General features: G+C 46.7%; 1 protein-coding gene across 5 annotated transcripts in view; it reads left to right on the top strand.

Moving 5' to 3' along the window:
* LOC116983325 (semaphorin-3B-like) overlaps positions 1-19898 on the top strand; it is a 261802-nt gene extending 241904 nt beyond the window's left edge. For all 5 annotated transcript variants that reach the window (XM_033037035.1, XM_033037033.1, XM_033037036.1 and 2 more), the window contains exons 10-18: positions 260-329; positions 1361-1505; positions 5592-5811; positions 7484-7575; positions 9354-9395; positions 12061-12218; positions 13383-13438; positions 13724-13863; positions 17902-19898. In XM_033037035.1, the coding sequence (XP_032892926.1) occupies positions 260-329; positions 1361-1505; positions 5592-5811; positions 7484-7575; positions 9354-9395; positions 12061-12218; positions 13383-13438; positions 13724-13863; positions 17902-18363 (1385 nt within the window). In that variant the 3' untranslated portion in view covers positions 18364-19898. The remainder of the gene's footprint in view (positions 1-259; positions 330-1360; positions 1506-5591; positions 5812-7483; positions 7576-9353; positions 9396-12060; positions 12219-13382; positions 13439-13723; positions 13864-17901) is intronic.
* The last annotated feature ends 6 nt before the right edge of the window (positions 19899-19904 follow it).

Raw genomic sequence — 19904 nt, 5'->3', positions numbered from 1 at the left:
TAACATGAATAAATGGGACTGTAGTCGTGACTGGATCGTAGGCCACAGGAAGACTGACCAAAGACGAGGCCGACTCCATACTTCCAAAGCTCTATACTCATATTCCACACTTCCATACTTCTCAGTCTGAGGAATGGTTCCTTCCCGAAACATAATTATTCCTTTTCTCCAGAGATGCTGCTTGTCCTGCTGAATTACTCCAGCACTTTGTGAAGCGATGATTGTTGCCTGTCTAATGGCCTGTTTGATCTTTCACCAGGGGATGTGTTCTTCCTGCACTCGAGAGATCGCAGAAACCCTCTCGTCTACACCATCTTCAGTACCTCAAGGTGAGAACATCAGAGATTATTGCACAACAGATCTTCTGCAACGGACCACGGGTACGATGAACTGTCACCGTCCTTTTCCTAGGGTAGAGGATTCTAAAACTGGAGGGCATAGGCTCAAGGTGAGAGGGGACAGATTTCAGAGGGATCTCAGGGGCAACTTATTCACTCGGAGAATTGTATCCAGTCCATATCTGGAATGAGCTGTCAGGGGAAGCTGGACAAGTGGATACGATTATGACTTTAGGAAGGGTTTAGGAAGCGACAGGAAGGATATAGGCTTAAAGCAGGCAAATGGACTGGCCCAAATTGCCAATTTGGTTGCATGGACAAGGTGGGCCAAAGTGCCTGTTTACGTTCTGTGCAGCTCAATTACTCTACAAGCTCTGAGAGGGAATGATAAGTTCATTTCAATGACTGGTGGATTGTCATTATATGAGCCAGGAGTCTTGTTTCTGTCTTTTCTGTTGACTGGCCTGTTGTCCTGAACTGCTGCAGCGGACTGTGCTAACTATGTCTGGTGATGTTGTTGATTGATACAGACTGGTAGGGGTTGGAGGGAGTGTCATGATGGTTAGCACACACACCAGATACGGAGGTATGTGTGGACTCAATGATTGATACACACACTGGATTCGTGTCTTGGATGGAGCTGTTCCCAAACCAGGCTGTGATGCATCCCGATAAAATGCTTTCTCCAGCGCATCTGTAGATGTTGCTGAGAGTTGTTGGAAGCATGCTGAACTTCCTAAGCCTTCTATGGAAGTAGATTTGACCCATCTCTACTTACATCCTCCTGGTGAAAATTCCTTAGGTACCCACTTACCTTGGGGAGAAGGGGAGCGCCAGGCCATATGTTTATAGGGGGATCTAATTCCTTTTCTCCAGGTGGACAATTGGGTCTCCAGTCCTTGTCCCAACACTCAGAGTACGGAACTGTACCTGGCAGGTGCTGTTGTTGGGGACATGCCGAACTTCTGTTCTTGTGCCTCTTGCGTTACCAGCCATCTGATTCTCTGTGTCATTTCTTCCAGTAACGTATTCAAGGGCTCGGCTGTGTGTGTGTACAGCATGAATGACATCCGCAGAGCTTTCCTGGGACCCTTCGCACACAAGGAGGGGCCTAACTACCAGTGGGTCCCTTTCCAGGGCAAGGTGCCCTACCCCCGACCAGGAATGGTGAGTCTGGGTAATATATAACCCTAACATAGTGCAGGCTGCCCTCAATGACATTGTGCGTTGTACCCAACAACTGGTATTACCCAGCCCACAAGTATATTCTGTAATGATTTCAATGTAACTAAGACAGCGGCTGACCATTCGGCCCATTGTCCTGTGACAGCCCACTGAAAGTTTAGTTTAGTTTATTATTGCCATGTATACCGAGGTACAGTGAAAAGCCTTTTGTTGTGTGCTATCCAGTAAGCGTAAATATTGTACATGATTACAATCAAGCCATCCACGGTGTAAAAAGTACATGATAAAAGGTATAGTGTTTAGTTGAATATAAAGTCTAATGTAGTATTGGTTTGGTTTAGTTTATTGTCACGTGCAACGAGGTACAGTAAAAAGCTTTTTGACGCATGCTATTAGTCTATGAAAAGACTATATTGATTACAATCAAGGCATCCATTGTGTACAAAAAGTAATAAACACTGCCCAGTCCATCATCGGCTTTGACCTTCCTTCCATCGAGGGGATTTATCGCAGTCGCTGCCTCAAAAAGGCTGGCAGTATCATCAAAGACCCACACCATCCTGGCCACACACTCATCTCCCTGCTACCTTCAGGTAGAAGGTACAGGAGCCTGAAGACTGCAACAACCAAGTTACTTCCCCACAGCCATCAGGCTATTAAACCTGGCTCGGACAAAACTCTGATTATTAATAACCACTTTCTGCTATTTGCACTTTACCAGTTTATTTATTCATGTGTGTATATATTTATATCATGGTATATGGACACATTTATCTGTTTTGTAGTAAATGCCTACTATTTTCTGTGTGCTTAAGCAAAGCAAGAATTTCATTGTCCCATACAGGGACACATGACAATAAACTCACTTGAACTTGAACTTGCAGATACAGGATAAAGGAACTAACGTTTACTGCAAGATAAAGTCCAATAAAAGCTAGTTCAAGGGTCTCCAATGAGGAAGATTGGCGCTCAGGACCACTCTAGCCGATGAGACTTTGGTTCAGTTGCCTGATAACAGCTGGGAAGAAACTGTCCTTGAATCTGTAGCTATGCCTCTTCAAACTTCTGTACCTGTTGCTTGATGGCTGAGGGGAGAAGAGGGAGTGACCGGGGTGAGACTTGTCTTTGATTATACTGCTGGCCTTGCCGAGGCAACAGGATGTAAATTCAGTCAGAGCTATACAATTAGTCGAACTCCCCTTCTGGTGCTGCCACTGTCCCACATTGTTCTCATTGTTTGGATCAAGTTACAAAACATTATTTAATGCCAAAAAGACACAAAGTACTTGAATAACTCAGCAGGTCAGGCAGCACCTCAGGAAGACATGAATAGGCAACATTTCGGGTCGGGACCCTTCTTCTGACCTGACCTGAAATGGCCTTTTCTGTTAACCAGCATCTACAGTTCCTTGTTTATTATTTAACACCAAAATAGACACAAGGTGCTAGAGTAACTCAATGGATCAGACAACACCTATGGCAGGCGATTTGGGTCGGAGCCCTTCTTCAGAAAGAAGGAGATATTCTGAATTGAAACACAACCTATCCATGTTCTCCAGAGATGCTGCCTGATCTGCTGAGTTACTTCAGAATTTTGTGTCTTTTTTCTTGTAAACTGGCATCTGCAGTCCCTTGTGCCTCTATTATTTAGCACAAAATCTTTTGCCAACAATCTTTGGGGTACAAATCTCAAATTGCTCCTTAAAGTTGAACATTACCCTTACCACTGGTTCAATTTGCCAATGAAAATAATGTTTTCAGAGCGACACAAGATGTGGGAATCTGGGGCAACACACAATCTGCTGGAGGAACTCAGCAGGTCTAAAAACCTGATTCAAAGTTTCAAGCCAAACTAACCCAGGGGGCATTGGATATATGAGTCAGGAAGCCATGGTGCAGCTTTATAGGACTTGGTTAGGCTGCATTTAGAGTATTGTGTGCATTTCTGGTTGCCTTGTTGCAGGAAGTGGGGGCTTTGGAGAGGGTGCGGAAAGAGGTTTACCAGAATGCTGCCTGGGTTAGATAAACACAAAATACTGAAGTAACTCAGCAGGTCAGGCTACATCTCTGGAGATAAGGCTACCAGTATAATTAAGGACCAAACTCATTCTCTCTTCTCCCCTCTCGCATCAGGCAAGAGGTACAGAGGTTTGAAAACACATACGTCCAGATTCAGGGGCAGTTTCTTCCCAGCTGTTATCAGGCAACTGAACAGTTCTCTCATCAGCTAGAGTGTGTTCCTGACCTCCCATCTACCTCCTTGTGGACCTTTGAACTATCTTTAATCGGACTTTATCTTGCATTAAATGTTGTGCCCTTTGTCCTATATCCGTGCACTGTGAACGGCTGGATTATCTATGTTTTTCTTCAACTGGATAGCATGCAACTAAACACTTTTCACTGTACCTTGGTACACGTGACAATAATAAACTAAACTAAACTAGTTCTCGTCATTGTAGAACAGATCCACCACCGATTCTCTGGCACCCTTGGGTCAAGAGCCTTGCCAGATTATCCATTTTGCCGGACCAACATAATAATGATACAACAAAACATCTCTGACCGACTAATTATACCTCTCCCATGTCATGAAGGACCACGGACTGCTAGAAACTTCAATAAAACAAGTATTGAATGTGATGCCGCTTGGACCTTGCTTTGAAGTTATATCTAGGGTTAAATGTAAGCAAAATAAGCTAGGAATTGCACCGAACCGAGGGATCGCCACTAACAACTACAGATTGAAACAAATGGCTCCTGGGATGGAGGGACATATCCCAGAAGAGCGTGTGTCATATGCAGCGCCATCTGTGGCCATCCATGGAATTTCAATTGTGCTCACGTAATTTTGTCTGGATTAAAGGAAGTGCCGGAAAATCGGTGGTGGACCCGTACAACAGTTCCACAGTCTAAGTTCAATGTCCGCAATGGGGTGGAAGGTGAATCGGGGCAGTACCCTAGTCAAAAATCCTCAAAGTTCTAAGAAGGGTCTCGGCCCAAAATGTAAATAGCTCGTTCTAAGCTTCCCCCCCAGTCTAGTTTCAGTCAAAAACCACTGAATCAAGCACTTGAACAACTAATCTTTATTTTATCAAAACACAATTACAGTTCGCACCACTGTACCAAACCACCACGGGTTCGATCCTCGTACCTGCCTGTTCAAGCCCTCTAGGCCTCGCTCAAACAGAGACACTCCAGAAGGTCACGCAGTCCCAAGCGCTCTCCCAGAAGATCGCGCGGGACCTCGTGGTGGCGAACTTTTATATGTCCCGGGACCTCGAGGGGACGAACCACATGGGGGTGGTCTCTGAATAATCCAATTACAGATATCGATCAACCCCATACATAACAGATATTTCCCTAATCCAATAATACAGCAGCTCAATACATTGTATTCAAACAGGACTTCTCAAGGAAGCCAACTTAGAAACATTTACCCTGATCTGCAAGAAGATTTAAGATTCTAGAGAGTTTATTGTCATGTGTCCCAGATAGGACAATGAAATTCTTGCTTTGCTTCAGCACAACAATACAATACAATACAATTTTATTTGTCATTTGAACCTCGTTGAGGTCCAAAGAATATAGAAGGCATAAATACAGAACAGATCAGTGTGTCCAGGCAAGGGTCAATACCTCATCCAATCAACACTCGGCAAAGTAGAACTGCAACATTATTTACAATTATTTACAAGGTGTATGTCTGGTTTGCAGTCGTCCAATCCATTCTATGCATTTTGCACCTGATTGACAGGGTCTGCAGATGTTCTCATTCTTTTCCTGCAGCTTGTATCTAGGCTCTAGACAAACTGGTACCACTCCGCATCATATCCCAGTTCTGCAGAGAGCAATTCCAAATTGTCCAAATCTCCCAGCAGCCCTGAAGGTTTTACCCCATTTTAAAGTCCTAACCTCTCCAATTTGGCCAGGAGTAACAGAAACATCGCCTACTCCTTTTCTCCAGAGGTGCTGCCTGACCCGCTGAGTTACTCCAGCTTTTTTGTGTCTGTCTTCCTCAAAGATGAAGCGTTCTCACGGCCGCCTGCATTGTTCCTTTTATCTTTCCAGTGTCCGAGCAAAACCTTCGGTGGTTTTCAGTCCACCAAGGAGTTTCCGGATGATGTTGTGTTATTTGCCCGTAGCCACCCACTGATGTACAACCCCATTCACCCCATCAACCATCGACCTGTCCTGGTCAAGACCAATGTTGACTACAGCTTCACCCAGCTGGTGGTGGACAGAGTGGATGCAGGAGATGGTCGTTACGACGTCATGTTTATTGGGACAGGTAACTTTTATTAACCCGTGACGTGCCCATTGATCTTTCCTTTGTGCTGATTGCGCAGGCAGGTGGGAACAGCGGAGTCGAGTGTAGTTGGTCAGTGTGGGCAAGTTGGGCCGAATGGCCTTTTCCCAACGCTGTATGACTCCATGACCACATTCAAGCCACTGTGCGTTTTCTCATAAAATCATAAGAAGTAGAAGGAGGAGGCTATTGGAACCCTTGTGCCGATACTAAGATTTATCAATGGCCACGGCTGATCATAGTGTGGAGACAGGCCCTTCAACCCACCTTGTCCCTGCCAACCAGCAATCATCTGTACATTAGTTCTATCCTACACACTAGGGGACAATTTACAGCAGCCAATTAACCTACAAACTGCAGCACCTGGAGAAAACCCACGCGGTCACAGGGAGAACGTATAAACTCCATACAGACAGCGCCCACAGTCAGGATCGAACCGGGGTCTCTGGTGCTGTAAGGCAGCAGCTTTACCACTGCACCACTGTGCTGATCTTCCTATTCAGTACCACTTTCCTGCATAATACCTGTAAATCCCGATTTCCTTAATATCCAGAGATTCAGCAGAGTGCCTCAGCGGGTAGAGCCGCTGCCTCATAACGCCAGAGACCCCGGTTCGATCTTGACCATGGGTGCGTGAACTTTGTACGTTCTCCTTGTGACAGCCTGCGTTTCCCTCCATGCGCTCCCTCCGGTTTCCTCCCACATTCCAGAGACGTGTGGGTTTTTAGGTTAATTGGCCCCTGTAAAATTGCCGCTAATGTGTGGGGAGTGGGTGAGAAAATGGAATAATATCGAAAACTAGTGTGAATGGGGGATCGATGGTCAACATGGACTGGATGGGCCGAAGGGCCTGTTTCCATGTTGTGTCTCTAAACTAATCCAGTATCCGTTTAGTATAAATACAGTGGTTCAGCTCAAATACTGCACCGTGGCGCAGCGGTACAGTTGCTGCCTTACAGCACCAGAGACCAGGGTTCGATCCTGACGACGGGTGCTGTCTGTAAGAAGTTTGCACGTTCTCCCTGTGACCTCGTGGGTTTTCTCTGGGTGCTCCAGTTTCCTCACACACTCCAAAGGCATGCAGGTTTGCATGTTAATTGGCTTAGAGTCATTGGGTTATAGAGCGTGGAAACAAGACCTTCAGCTTTTCCCAAACCGACCAACATGTCCCACCTACGCTAGTCCTACCTGCCTGCATTTGGCCCCTATCCCTCTAACCCTGTCCTATCCATGTGCCTGTCTAAATAGTTCTTAAATGTTGTGATCGTGCCTGCCTCAATAACCTCCTCCAGCAGCTCGGACCATGCAACCACCAAGCTTTGGGTAAAAACGTTACTCAGGTTCTTATTAAATCCTCTGCCCTCACCTTAAACCTATGTCCTCTGGTTCTCTGCTTCTGTAAATGGCACCTAGTGTGTAGGAAAGTGCTTGTGTACGGGACAGATTCCCTGGGCCGAAGGACCTGTTTCCACGCTGTATCTCTAAAGTTTAAAGTCTAAAATTCAGGGTGGAGAATTCCTGAGGTTCATTTCACCCCTTTGTGGTCTATTGTTTTTTCTGTAACTGTAACCTTTGGTTCTAGACTGCTTTGGCCGAGGAACCATCTAGCCCATTGAGGTCTATAAGAACTTCTTTTTGCATTTTAAATTTATAGACGTTGGGACGGTGTTGAAAGTGATCTCGGTGCCAAAGGAAAGCTGGCAGAACATGGAAGAACTAGTCCTCGAAGAATTGCAAGTCTTCAAGGTGAGAGAAACAAGGATAGGAACAGACCTTTGGTTCGTTCCCTCGTAGAAGGATGCAGAACAATAGGAGGTCGTTCAGCCCATCTTGCCCATGCTGTCACATGGAATAGACTGCCCATTCAGCCCCCACTTCCCTGCTCGCCCCCTCCCATTTCTAGCCTTGCATATTTGCCTCTTGTAGTATTTATCCAATTCACTTCAGAAAGTCTCTTTACAATCAGCTTTATTGCCCTTCCAGACTCGACATTCCTGAATCCTGTAGTTCAATGTATAATAAATATCTTCTAATTTCTCCCCTGGTTCTGTTTCCTGGTGCTATTAATCTGCATCCTTCAGTTACTACATTTTCTACCACCCGAAGCAGTTTCTCGTTGGTATGAACAAACCCCTTCGTCATTTTAAGAATTTAAAAATGATTAAATTTTATTTTAATTTGCAATCACCTTTCACTTTTAAAATAAATGTGGATGGCTGTCTTTACAAACATTCAACCCATTTGTCAGTTTTGACAAGTAGCCTAGCCTTGGTGTGGCTTAACCAGGTTTCAAAAGTATTTTTTTTCTAGCAATACTCACACGACAATTTAATTGGGTCCTGTCGCACATGATACTATTCATGTCCAGAAAAATGTACACTGCGCAGATTTGTATTAAATCCCCATTGTTTCCATAGCCAGCTCTCGATGCACCTTTCACACAGGATGCCACTTAACTTAGTTTAGGCATACAGCGTGGGAACAGGCCCACCGAGTCCACGCCGACCATCGATCACCCATTCACACTATGTTCTATGTTATCCCACTTCCTCATCTGCACACTAGGGAACAATTTTCGGAGGGCCAATTAACCTACAAACCCGCACGTCTTTGGGATGTGGGAGGAAAGCCATGCGGTCACAGGGAGTATTTGCAAACTCCGCACTGACAGCGGCTGAGGTCAGGATCGAGCCCAAGTCTCTGGCGCTGTGAGGCAGCAGCTCTTCCAGCTAGCTGCACCACTGTGAACCTCTAGCCAGAATTTCCGTCCTACTTTCTGCACAAGTTGGGAGCGTCCAAAGTTGGGATTTATTATAGGAGGAAGTGCTGAAATAATTGATTGTGACATTAACAGGCGGAATGCAGTGTGAAGGCCGACTCCAAGTTCACATGGAGTGTGAGGGAGTTCTGAAGCCAAAGCATCTCGTTCAAAGTGTTTGTGTAGGAACAAAATGTTGCCGCCGGTATATTAACCGAACATGAAAATGAAACAGAAATGTAGAAAGAACAGCCAATAAAGCACTCTCTGTGGAAAAAGAAACCAATTATGTTCTGGATCAATGATCCTTCCTCCAAACTGTGGTCCCTGCACTGAAACATTAACTGGTGTCGCTGGCCACTGCCTGGCTGAATTCTTCCAGCAGTTCAGTTTTTTCTTCTAGTTTAGTTTAGTGATACAGAGTGGAAACAGGCCCTTTGCCCCACAGTGTCCACACCAACCATTCGATCACCCCCTTTCACACCAGTTCCATGTTATCCCACTTTCACACCGCACCCTAGGGAACAATTTTCAGAGTCCAATTAACTTACAAACCTGTACATCCTTGGAGTGTGGAAGGAAACCGGAGCACCTGGAGGAAACCCACATGGTCACAAAATGAATGTACAAACTCCATACAGACAGCACCCGCAGTTGGGATTAAACTCGGGCTCTGGCGCTGTGAGGCAGCAACTCTACCACTGCCCTTTCTGTGCCTCCCATTTATTTTCCCTTCCTCTAAACAAACCTGTCTGCTTTATTTCAGGACTCTGCACCCATCACCAGTATGAAACTTTCCTCAAAAAGGGTGAGTACATTATCTCGCAGAACTTTTTATTTTAAGTATCCAACTTTTCCATAGCATAGCTTTAAGGTGGGAGGGGCAAATTTTAAAGGTGACGTGCGGGGTAACCTTTGTTTGCACAGAGAGTGGTGAGTGCCTGGGACCAGTTGCTGGAGATCGTGGTGGAGAAGGCAGACATGATTGTGGCATTTAAGAGGCTTCTAGATAGGCACATGAAAAATGAATTGCAGCTAAAAGAAGGATATAGATCACGTGCAGGTATATGAGTTGGTCTTGGTTTCATGTTTGGCACAGACATTGCGGGCCGAAGGGCCTGCTCCTGTGCTGTACTGTTCTATGTAGATACAAGGAACTGCAAATGCTCTAGACTTTAGAGATACAGTGCATAAACAGGCCCTTCAGCCCATCGAGTCCACACCCCAGTACACTAGCACTATCCTGCGAATTGTACAGAATTGTCCCTGGCAGGTGCTATCACAGATTTCAACTGACTCTGTACCAGAAATTAAACACTAGAGTCACAAGGAACTACAGATGCTGGAATTGAGCAAATTTCAAAGCCTGGCATGTGATAGGCGGATACAGGTGAGGGGGGGGGGGGAGGGGGGGGGGGGAGCAAATAGCTTGAAAAGGTGTCGAAAGCGTGTCAGATAAGGAAAGAGGTTTGGAGAGGGGGATTGAAATGTAAAGCCAGAGGGAGGGATATAGGTGAGAGGGAACAGGCAGGAGGGGGAGTAAAATAAAAATTGGGACAAGGGGGTGGGAGATGAGTGAACAAAGGAGGGGAAAGGAGCAAGGTGGTGGGAGGAATTGGAGATGGAGAAATGGGGTGAGGGTGGGGCCTGGAAAAGAGAGAGGGGCTAGGGTAGGGGGCTTGTTATCTAAGAACTCGGTGTGAGTCTCCTGCAGTGGAACTATAGTCGCCTTGTTTTTGATGGCAATCTGTTCGATGACGTTGAGCTTGGCGGTGGTAAGGCCTTCAACATTGAGCTGCAGTAGCACTAAACCTCGACAGTTGGTGGCATTTAACGGTGCCGCCTGGCCTGGGGAGGCATGGCTTTTAGCGGTCTGCAGACGCGGTAAAGACATTGGTTTCGTTTTGTGGGCTTATGAGCCTGTAAGCTACGCGTGGAGGAGGCTGCGTTGTCTCCTCCACTTAGAACTCAATGTTTACACTCAAAATGACACAAAGTGGTGGAGTAACTCAGCAGGTCAGGCAGCATCTCTGGACAACATGGATAGATGAGGTTTCAGGTCGAGACCCTTCTTCAGACTGATTGTAGGAGAGGTGGGTTGGGTTAGGCAGGGTTGTAAGCTGCCACAAATGGAATATGAGGTGCTGTTCCTCCAGCTTGCATGTGGCCTCACTCTGGCAATGAAGGCGGCCCAGGACAGAAAAGTTGAAGGACAACATCTTAGCACGGGAAGCAACAAGTGTCAACGGCCAAGGACCTGATCAAGATATTTTTGTGAAAGAGAATTTTTCGGAGGGGTGCCCTTTCCTGGTTTGTTGGAAAATCTCAGAACAGGATTTAGTTTGATTTGGGCTTTGTAAAGTTAAAGATCTTAGTCATACAGTCATACTGCATGGAAACAGGCCCTTCAGCCCAACTTGCCCATGCCAACCAACATGCCCCATCTACACTAGTCCCACCTGCCATCGTTTGGCTCTTATCCCTCTAAACCTGTCCTATCCATGTACGTGTGCAAATGTTTTTTTAAACATTGTGATAGGAACTGCCTCGATCACCTCCTCCAGCAGCTCATTTCATACACTCACTACCCTTTGTGTAACAAAGTTGTCTCTCGAGTTCCCATTAACATTCCCCCTCACACTTTAAACCTGTGTCCTTCTGGTTCTTGTTCTTGGGGCAAAGTATTTTGCAAGTACTTATGCTTCCAAAGAGTTTGTATAATCTCTAACTGCATGTTGGATTCTGATATTTTTCTCTGGTAAAAATAATTTATCAATGCAAATATAACACATCAAAGAAATTTCAACACAGTGAGTTTTTGTTAAAAAGATAAAATGAAATGATGCTTAGAAATATATTAGTTAGGAAAAGTTAAACTCTAATATTGAAAGGGAATGCAGTGATTGCTTCAGTTCTAGCTCCATCTGCTGGAGGGTTTCGGCCCGAAACGTCGCCTATTTCCTTCGCTCCATAGATGAGTTTCCCGCTGAGTTTCTCCAGCATTTTTGTGTACCATCTGCTGGACAGTTTGGTTCAAACTATTAAAGTAAATATGTGTAGGAAGGAACTGCAGATGCTGGTTTATCTTCGGTTTAAACCAGCACGCCTTTGGAATGTGGATGGAAACCAGAGCACCCAGATAAAACCCACGTGGTCACGGGGAGAACGTACAAACTCCTTACAGACAGCACCCGTAGTCAGGATCAAACCCGGGTGTCTGGTGCTGTAAGGCAGCAACATTGCCACAGAGGCAGAGTTACATAGCAATTATATAGTTGCTATTTTATACAGCTGCATCATTCTACAGCACAGCTAAAGCCAAAAGCAGCAGAAGGAACTTTGCAGCAATGGTTTGATCGGCTGGTGGTTATTTTATTCCATGAGAATGTTTTGAGAGGATGTGAACGACGGGTGTTTGTAACCCTGTCGCTAATCTCCGCAGATGTGTGGCTTTGTTCTCTTGTCTTCAACAGCAACAGCTGTATATCGGCTCGGACTCGGCAATCTCGCAGCTGCCCCTGCAGCGCTGCAGCATCTATGGGAAGGCCTGCGCCGAATGCTGCCTGGCCCGCGATCCCTACTGCGCCTGGGACGGGAACGCCTGCACCAGATACCTGTCGAACACCAAGAGGTAACCCCAGCATGCACGGAAAATAGCCGGCAACTGTCACCAGGGTCAGGCCGCATCTGCGGAAAGAGAAACGGAGCGGCCCAGTGGCGCGGCGGTGGAGTTGCTGCCTCACAGCACCAGAGACCCCGGTTCGATCCTGACCTCGGGTGCTGTCTTTGTGGAGTTTGCACATTCTCCCTGTGACCGCGTGGGTTTCCTGCATTTGCTCCAGTTTCCTCCCACATCCTGGAGACGGGCTGGTTTGTAGGTTAATTTGGCCCTCTGTAAATTGCCCCTATTGTGTAGGGAGTGGATAAGAGAGTGGGATAGCATAGAACCAGTGTGAACGGGAGATCGAAGTTTGGTGTAGACTAGATGGGCCAAAGGGCCTGTTTCCGCGCTGTATCTCTAAATCCAAAACTAAAAAACAGTGCGATGACTGTTCTCAAGGCAAGTCCAGCAGTCGCTATTGTCACAGCAAGATTGTCACAAAATAAGTGAAGAATCTTGAGTGAGTGGAGCGGCACAATGGTGGAGCTACTGCCTCACAGCGCCAGAGACCCGGGTTCGATCCTGACTACGGGTGCTGGCTGTATGGAATTTGTACATTCTCCTTGTGACCGTGTGGGCTTTCCCTGGGTGCTCCGGTTTCCTCCCACAGTCTAAAGATGTCCAAGTTTGTAAGATAGTGTAGATGTGCCCTATCCTAGTGTGTAAGATGGTGCCAGTGTACGGGGTGATCACGGGCCTGCGCGGAGTCAGTGCGCTGAAGGGCCTGTTTCCGTGCTGTATCTTTAAAGTCTAAAGTGAATGGGTGAAGCTTTAATCTGGATTTGGAGGACTCCTGCCTCTCATTAGCGTCACAGACTACAAAACGTCAGCTTCTCCCGAGTGTGGCTTGAATCACTGACTTATTTGATGTGATTTCCCGAGCCCATCACTAATGCACCTGGATTGTGATTTTCAAACCTTGAAACACGGTTCGAACTCACAAACCACAAACCATTGTCCCAGAGGCAAGGGGCAGTACAGACGGGGGCGCACTGACACGCTTCAGCATCGTGAACCCGTGTCTCGGGCGCTATGAGGCAGCAGCTCTACCAGCTGCGACACCGTGCTGCTTAAAGACACTCTTAAAGGGCCTTCTACAGGACCAGCTGATCGTATGTTTGTGTCTCTTTGTAGGAGGTTCCGGCGTCAGGATGTGAGGAATGGAGATCCCAGCACTCTGTGTTCGGGAGGTACGTTTATCTGCAGTTCACAATCTCCATTTATTGTGGGATTATGCCTTACCTGATGTAAACGAGTACTTGATGGCTCTACTGGCCTGAGGAGCATTTGATGGCTCTACTGGCCTGAGGAGCATTTGATGGTTTTGGGCTGTGCTCGCTGGAGTTTAGAAGGACGACGGGAGGAGCTTATTAACAATGGGTCTCGACCCCGAAACGTCACCTATTCCTTTTCTAAGATTGGAGGTGAGGTGGTTTTTGATCCAGCGTGTTAACCCCGGACAATAACTTTTACAGATCGACATCGGCACAGGGTCACGGAGAAGAAGTTGTATGGAGTGGAGGGCAGCAGTTCGTTCTTGGAGTGTATCCCCAAATCCCTGCAGGCCCAGGTCACATGGACCTTCCAGAGACGCCCCAACGCCCCCAAGGACAAGGTGAGAAAAATTCCTGGGATATTGATCAAGAGAGGTGTACGGGAACGACCCTAGTGGCGATTGAGTTAACATGAGGGTCTGGGCCTGTGCTCGCTGCACTTTAGAAGGATGAGGGGATCTCAATAAAATGTACAGAATTACGAAAGGCCTGGGTAGAGTTGATGTGGAGAGGATCTATCCACTAGTGGGAGAGTCTAGGACCAGAGGACATAGCCTCAGAACAGCATCATCTAACATTTATTTTGTCTTTTTTATCTCTGGCCTTTGCCTGACTACCTGCATATCAGACCCTCCCCCCATCTGTATCCACCTATCACTTGCCAAGCTTTGACCCGCCCACACCTTTCTTCCAGCTTTCTCCCCCCACCCCCTCTCCACATTGAGGCTGAAAAAAGATCTCAACCCAAAACGTTGCCTATCCTCTTTCTCCAGAGACGCTGCCTGACCCGCTGAATTACTCCAGCACTTTGTATCTTGTTTTGTAAACCAGCATCTTCAGTTCATTCTATCTGTATGGGAGGAAAAGATAGGTCAGCCATGATTGAATGGCTGAGTGGACTTGATGGGCCAAATGGTCTAATTCTGTCCCTATAACATGAACTTATAAATCTATGTTATTTAGGTCAGATTGCTTGACTGTAGTTTAATGAAAGTGGTTACCTTGACATCATCTGCTTAGCAACAGCTCCATCTCTGCTGGACAATTCCTGCCCATTTTATAACAAATTGAATTGGAATCGATTACAGCGCTACCATAAAACAACATGGAGGCCACTCAGCCCATTCTACCCGTGCTATCTCTGTGCAACCTTAGGCAGTTCCACTCCATTGCTTTTGCTTCACAGCCCCATGGCTTTCTGTTTTGTTTTTATGGTGTTTCTCTTTCAGAAATGTATTATTGCTTCCAGCACCTTTTCACACAGTCCGTTCCAAATCGTAAGCATTAATGTTGCTGGCTTTGTTCTAAAAGTCCTGTTGCTTTGGAGTTTTTGCCCAATTATCTTCCAGCTGCAAACTCTTGTTGCAGATCCAGCTGCCGGTGGGAACGGTTTCTCCCTACGCCCTTTATAGGTTTTTAATCTTTAGCTCTGAGCAGAATCAGTCAGCTCCACCAGTGTAATTCAAGCTCGTGCCCCTTGTGATTAAAGCTGGCGTTTAGTTATGGAGAAGCTGAGGGTCACGGACCTTCGCTAACAGCTGCGATCTTCATGAGATTCGAGGAGAAAAAATGTTTTCTCCGCGTTTCGAAAAGTCCTGCCTCTCATTATTGTCGGAGCTTCCAAACTATGAACCAACCTATCACCAACTGAAGAGCAGTCCTGACCTTCCATCTACCTCAATGTAGATCCTTGCACTATCTTTATTAGGACTTTTCTGGACTTGAACGTACACTTAACATTATTCCTTTATTACCTACCTGTACACAGTGGGCAGCCTGATTGTAATCATGCATAGTCTTTCCGCTGATTGGATAGTACGTAACAAAAAAAGCTTTGAACTGTGCCCTGGTGCACGTGACAATAAACGACACTAAACTAAACTAAACGCTGACTGGATAGCACGCAACAAACATGCTTTTCACTGTACACGTGACAATCAACTAAACTGAACCAAACTAAACCAAACCAAACTAAAGTAAACTTCACAAAACTATACCCCTCTTACTGAAACTACAAGCATTGGTTTGGTTTAAAGACTATAATCCTGCCATCCTAGTTCCTTGATTTCTGGCCCCACTGCAGAAGCCTTCCTGATGGGAGACCAGGATGGGTGAAGGGAACCATGTGTACAAAGTTGCAATTGCTCTCTTCATACAGCTGTGTACACACATGTGTGGATATGTACACTGTGCCCTGTGAATGTATTCTCCCTTCAATGGTTTTTAGCAAACGTAGCTCATGATTTAGAGTTTCAGAGATTTAGAGTATTAGGCAAGGAAACAGGCCTTTCAGCCCACCGAGTGCATGCTGACCAACAATCGCCCGTACACTAGTTCCATCCTACACACTAGTAAGTAAGTAAGTAAGTTTTATTTATATCGCACGTTTTAAGTCAACTCGCATTGACACCAAAGTGCTTTACATAAAATAGATAATAAGTTTCCATACAAACCATAGAAAAAAGGTTACAGAAGCCAATTAGCCTACAAACCTGCACATCAGCCTAAATCAGTCTAAAACTTGGAGGAATAGATCGGGTAAATGTACAGCGTCTTTTGTCCAGAGTTGGGGAATCGAGAACCAGAGGACATAGGATTAAGTTGAGGGGGGGAAGATTTAATAGGAAGCTGAGGGGCAACTTTTTTACACAAAGGGTGGTGGGTGTATGGAGCGAGCTGCCGGAGGAGTAGTTGAGACAGGTATCATTGCAAAGTTTAAGAAACATTTAGACAGGTACATGGATAGGCTAGGTTAAAAGGAATATGAGCCGGACACAGGTAAGTGGACTAGTGTAGAAGAGGCATGTCAGTGGGCAATTTGGGCCGAAGGGTCTTTCCACACTGTGTGACTCTATGACCACTTTGTTTCTTGAGTTTTGTTGAGTTTTCGTTTATTGGCTCGTGTGGAGAGAAAATCTTTTGTTTATGTGATAGGAGCAGTATTAGGTCATTCGGCCCATTGTCCACTCCGCCATTCAATCATGGCTGATCTATCTTTCCCTCTCAGTCCCATTCTCCTGCCTTCTCCCCATAACCCCTGACACCTGTACTAATCAAGAATCTATCTCTGCCTTAAAAATACCCATTGACAGCCCTCTGTAGCAATGAATTCACCCTCCGACTGAAGATATTCCTCCTCATCTCCTTCCAAATGAATGCCCTTTTATTCTGAGGCTATGACCTCTAGTCCTAGATTCTCCCATTAGTGGACACATCCTCTCCACATCTACTCTATCCAGGCCTTTCACTATTCGGTGAGTTTCAATGAGGCCCCTCTTCATCCTGGTAGCCTTACAGCGAATGCAGCGCCGGAGACCCCAGTTCAATCCCGACTACGGGTGCTGTCTCTACGGAGTTTGTACTTTCTCCCCGTGACCTGCGTGGGTTTTCTCCGAGATCTTCGGTTTCCACCCACACTCCAAAGACGTACAGGTTTGTAGGTTAATTGGCTTGGTAAATGTAAAAATTGTCCCTAGTGGGTGTAGGATGGTGTTAATGTGCGGGGATCGCTGGTCGCCGCGGACCCGGTGGGCCGAAGGGCCAAGTTCCGCACTGTATCTCTAAAATAAATCCTTCTAAACTCCAGCGAGTACAGGCTTACACTAAGTTTAGTGCAAAATAAAGTCCAGTAAAGTCCGATTATAGTCCGAGGGTCTCCAATGAGGTAGATAGTGGCTTAGGACCACTCTAGTTGATGATAGGATGGTTCCGTTGGCCGATAACAACTGGGAAGAATCTCCCTGAATTTGGATGTTGGCTTTGTGTTTTATAATCATATTTATTATAATTATAACGTAATAATACATAGGCTTTTATAATTAATCTAAAAACCTGAAACAGTGAGTTGTTGACTAGGAGAGACAGTTGATCATAAGATCATAAGCGATAGCAGCAGAATTGGCCCTTTCGGCCAATCAAGTTTACTCCGCCATTCAATCATGGCTGATCTATCTCTCCCTCCTAACCCCATTCTCCTGTCTTCTCCCCATAACCCCTGACACCTGTACTAATCAAGTCTTATCTACCTCTGCCTTAAAAATATCCACTGACTTTGCCTCCACAGCCTTCTGCAGATTCCACAGATTCACCTCCCTCTGACTAAAGAAATTCCTCATCTCTTTCCTAAAAGAAATTCCTTTAATTCTGAGGCTATGACCTCTAGTCCTAGACTCCTCCCACTAGTGGAAACATCCTCCACATCCACTCTATCCAAGCCTTTCATTACTCGGTATGTTTCTATGAGGTCCCTCCCCCCTCATTCTTCTAACCTCCAGTGAGTACAGACAGGCCCAGTGCTGTTGAACGCTCCGAATCTTCCTCAGTGCCAGGTCTGTTGGAGGTGTTGGCCTGCATTGACGTTGTGTGTTCTTCTCCCCCAGGTCCACTTGGATGAGCACGTTGTCCAGACCGAGCGCGGCCTACTGCTCCGCAGCGTCCAACGCAAGAACGGCGGCACGTTCTTCTGCCACTCCATGGAGCACGACTTCACCCAGACCCTGATGCAGATCTCGCTGGAGGTGATCGGGCTGGAGCAAGCGGACGAGCTGCAGGGCAGGGAGGCGCCGGTGCCGGTGCCGGCGGCGGCGAGCCACCCCAACCAGAAGGTGTGGTACCGTGACTTCCTGCAGCTGGTGGACCACCCCGGCATGAAGACGGTGGAGGAGATCTGCCAGCAGGCATGGAGGCGGAGGCACAAGCAGCCGAAGCACAAGCGCGACTCCCTGCGCCCCTTGCAAGCCAAGTGGAAGCACCTCCAGGAGACGAGGAAGGGGAGGAACCGGCGCACCCACGAGCTGCCTTCCCGCGCTGAGCGGATGCCCCGGAGCGCCATCGTGCAGTGACCTCGAGGGGGGGGGCGACCGTGGAGACAATCCTGGGAGCGATGGCAAGGACTAAGGAGATGCCACGCTGCTGTGCCTGGCACCAACCTTCTCTGCACAAGGTTTACATGGACCTCCTGAGTGAATAGACACTTCCCTCACTATTAAAACCACTATGACACTAACACCCATCACCTTATGTTCTAGTGTGTAGGAATTACTTCTTATATTCAAGGCTATGGATAGCAATAATAAGTACTAGGGCTTATTAGGATTGCCAGCGGTCTCCTGGGTCTTTGGAGACTCCTTCTGTCCCTGTGGGCATTACAATAAGTCCATCTTGTCCTTGGGAACATGTCTCCCTCTTTCCATCTCACTCATCCCAATGACCATCTCCTTCGAGGCTGTAGACGAACCAAGTTGGGGAATTTTTAATTATTTTCATCGGCTGGACGAGAACTTTTAATCCTTTGCAGCTCACCTGATCCAAATCCTGCCGACGTTTTCAAGTTGCGAAGCGGTATTGTAAATGAACAGGGGAGGGGGGGGGGGGGAGGGGGGGGGGGGGGGGGGGGAAGAAACTAACTATAGGAGGCCCCAGTAATTGAAGCACCAATGTCTCTGGGTTTCTTCTTGGGAACAACCCAAATGCATAACACTCCAAACGACAGATCGAATCGACGGCATTGGTATTATGAGGGCTGTAAAGGGTTAATTGAAGATCTGAAGAAGCCTCAAAATCGTTTCAGGGCCTCTGGACTGAATGTTTATTTTTTGGTTTTACCCTGTAGTCAGGTGTTGTTGCCTCTGGGACCTGCTGCTACTTTATGCCTCTCTCGTGCTAATGTTGGCAACATCCGCGCAGTCCGTTCACCCTCCCTGTGATGTGGGCTTCAGAGGGATCCAAACCTCACTCCAGTCTAACTCCGACGAATGTAGACCACGCTAACTATAACGAAGTCTCGCTGCTCGCACAAAAATGCAAGGAAGAGAAAAAGACTTGACGGAAAAGTGCCTTGAAGAGAACTTGAGCCCAACGAGGGGAATGACGAGAGACTGATCGATTATGAGTCTGCTTCTGAGAAGATGGAGGGCACGGCTAGTGACCCTGTGAAGATAGAAACTTTGGGGAAGGTCATCAGTAATTGAAATGGTTCTCTCTCTCTTTCCCTTCGTGGACCAGTGTCAGGGTGGACCTGATGACAGGAGGGAGTATGTTTGGGTCACTAATTAGCACAGAGCTCAAGTTCAGAGGGCACGTTAATTCTAAACAAAATACTCTTGGTGCTGTAATCAAACTGCTCCAGAGACACAGCTTCGATCCTGACCACGGGTGCTGTCAGTGTGGAGTTTGCACGTTCTGTTCTGTGACCTTGTAGGTTTCTTCCGGGTGCTGCAGTTCCTTCCCCATATCCCATACCTGTGCGAGTTTGTGGGTTATTTGGCTTCTGAAAATTGTCCCTGGTTTAGTTTAGTTGAGAGATACAGCGCGGAAACAGGCCCTTCGGCCCACCGGGCCCGCGGCGACCAGCGATCCCCGCACATTAACATTATCCTACACA

This window comes from Amblyraja radiata, chromosome 18, assembly GCF_010909765.2.
Source record: "Amblyraja radiata isolate CabotCenter1 chromosome 18, sAmbRad1.1.pri, whole genome shotgun sequence".
NCBI classification, from domain to species: Eukaryota; Metazoa; Chordata; class Chondrichthyes; order Rajiformes; family Rajidae; genus Amblyraja; species Amblyraja radiata.
This window is presented reverse-complemented; position numbering and strand designations above follow the sequence as displayed.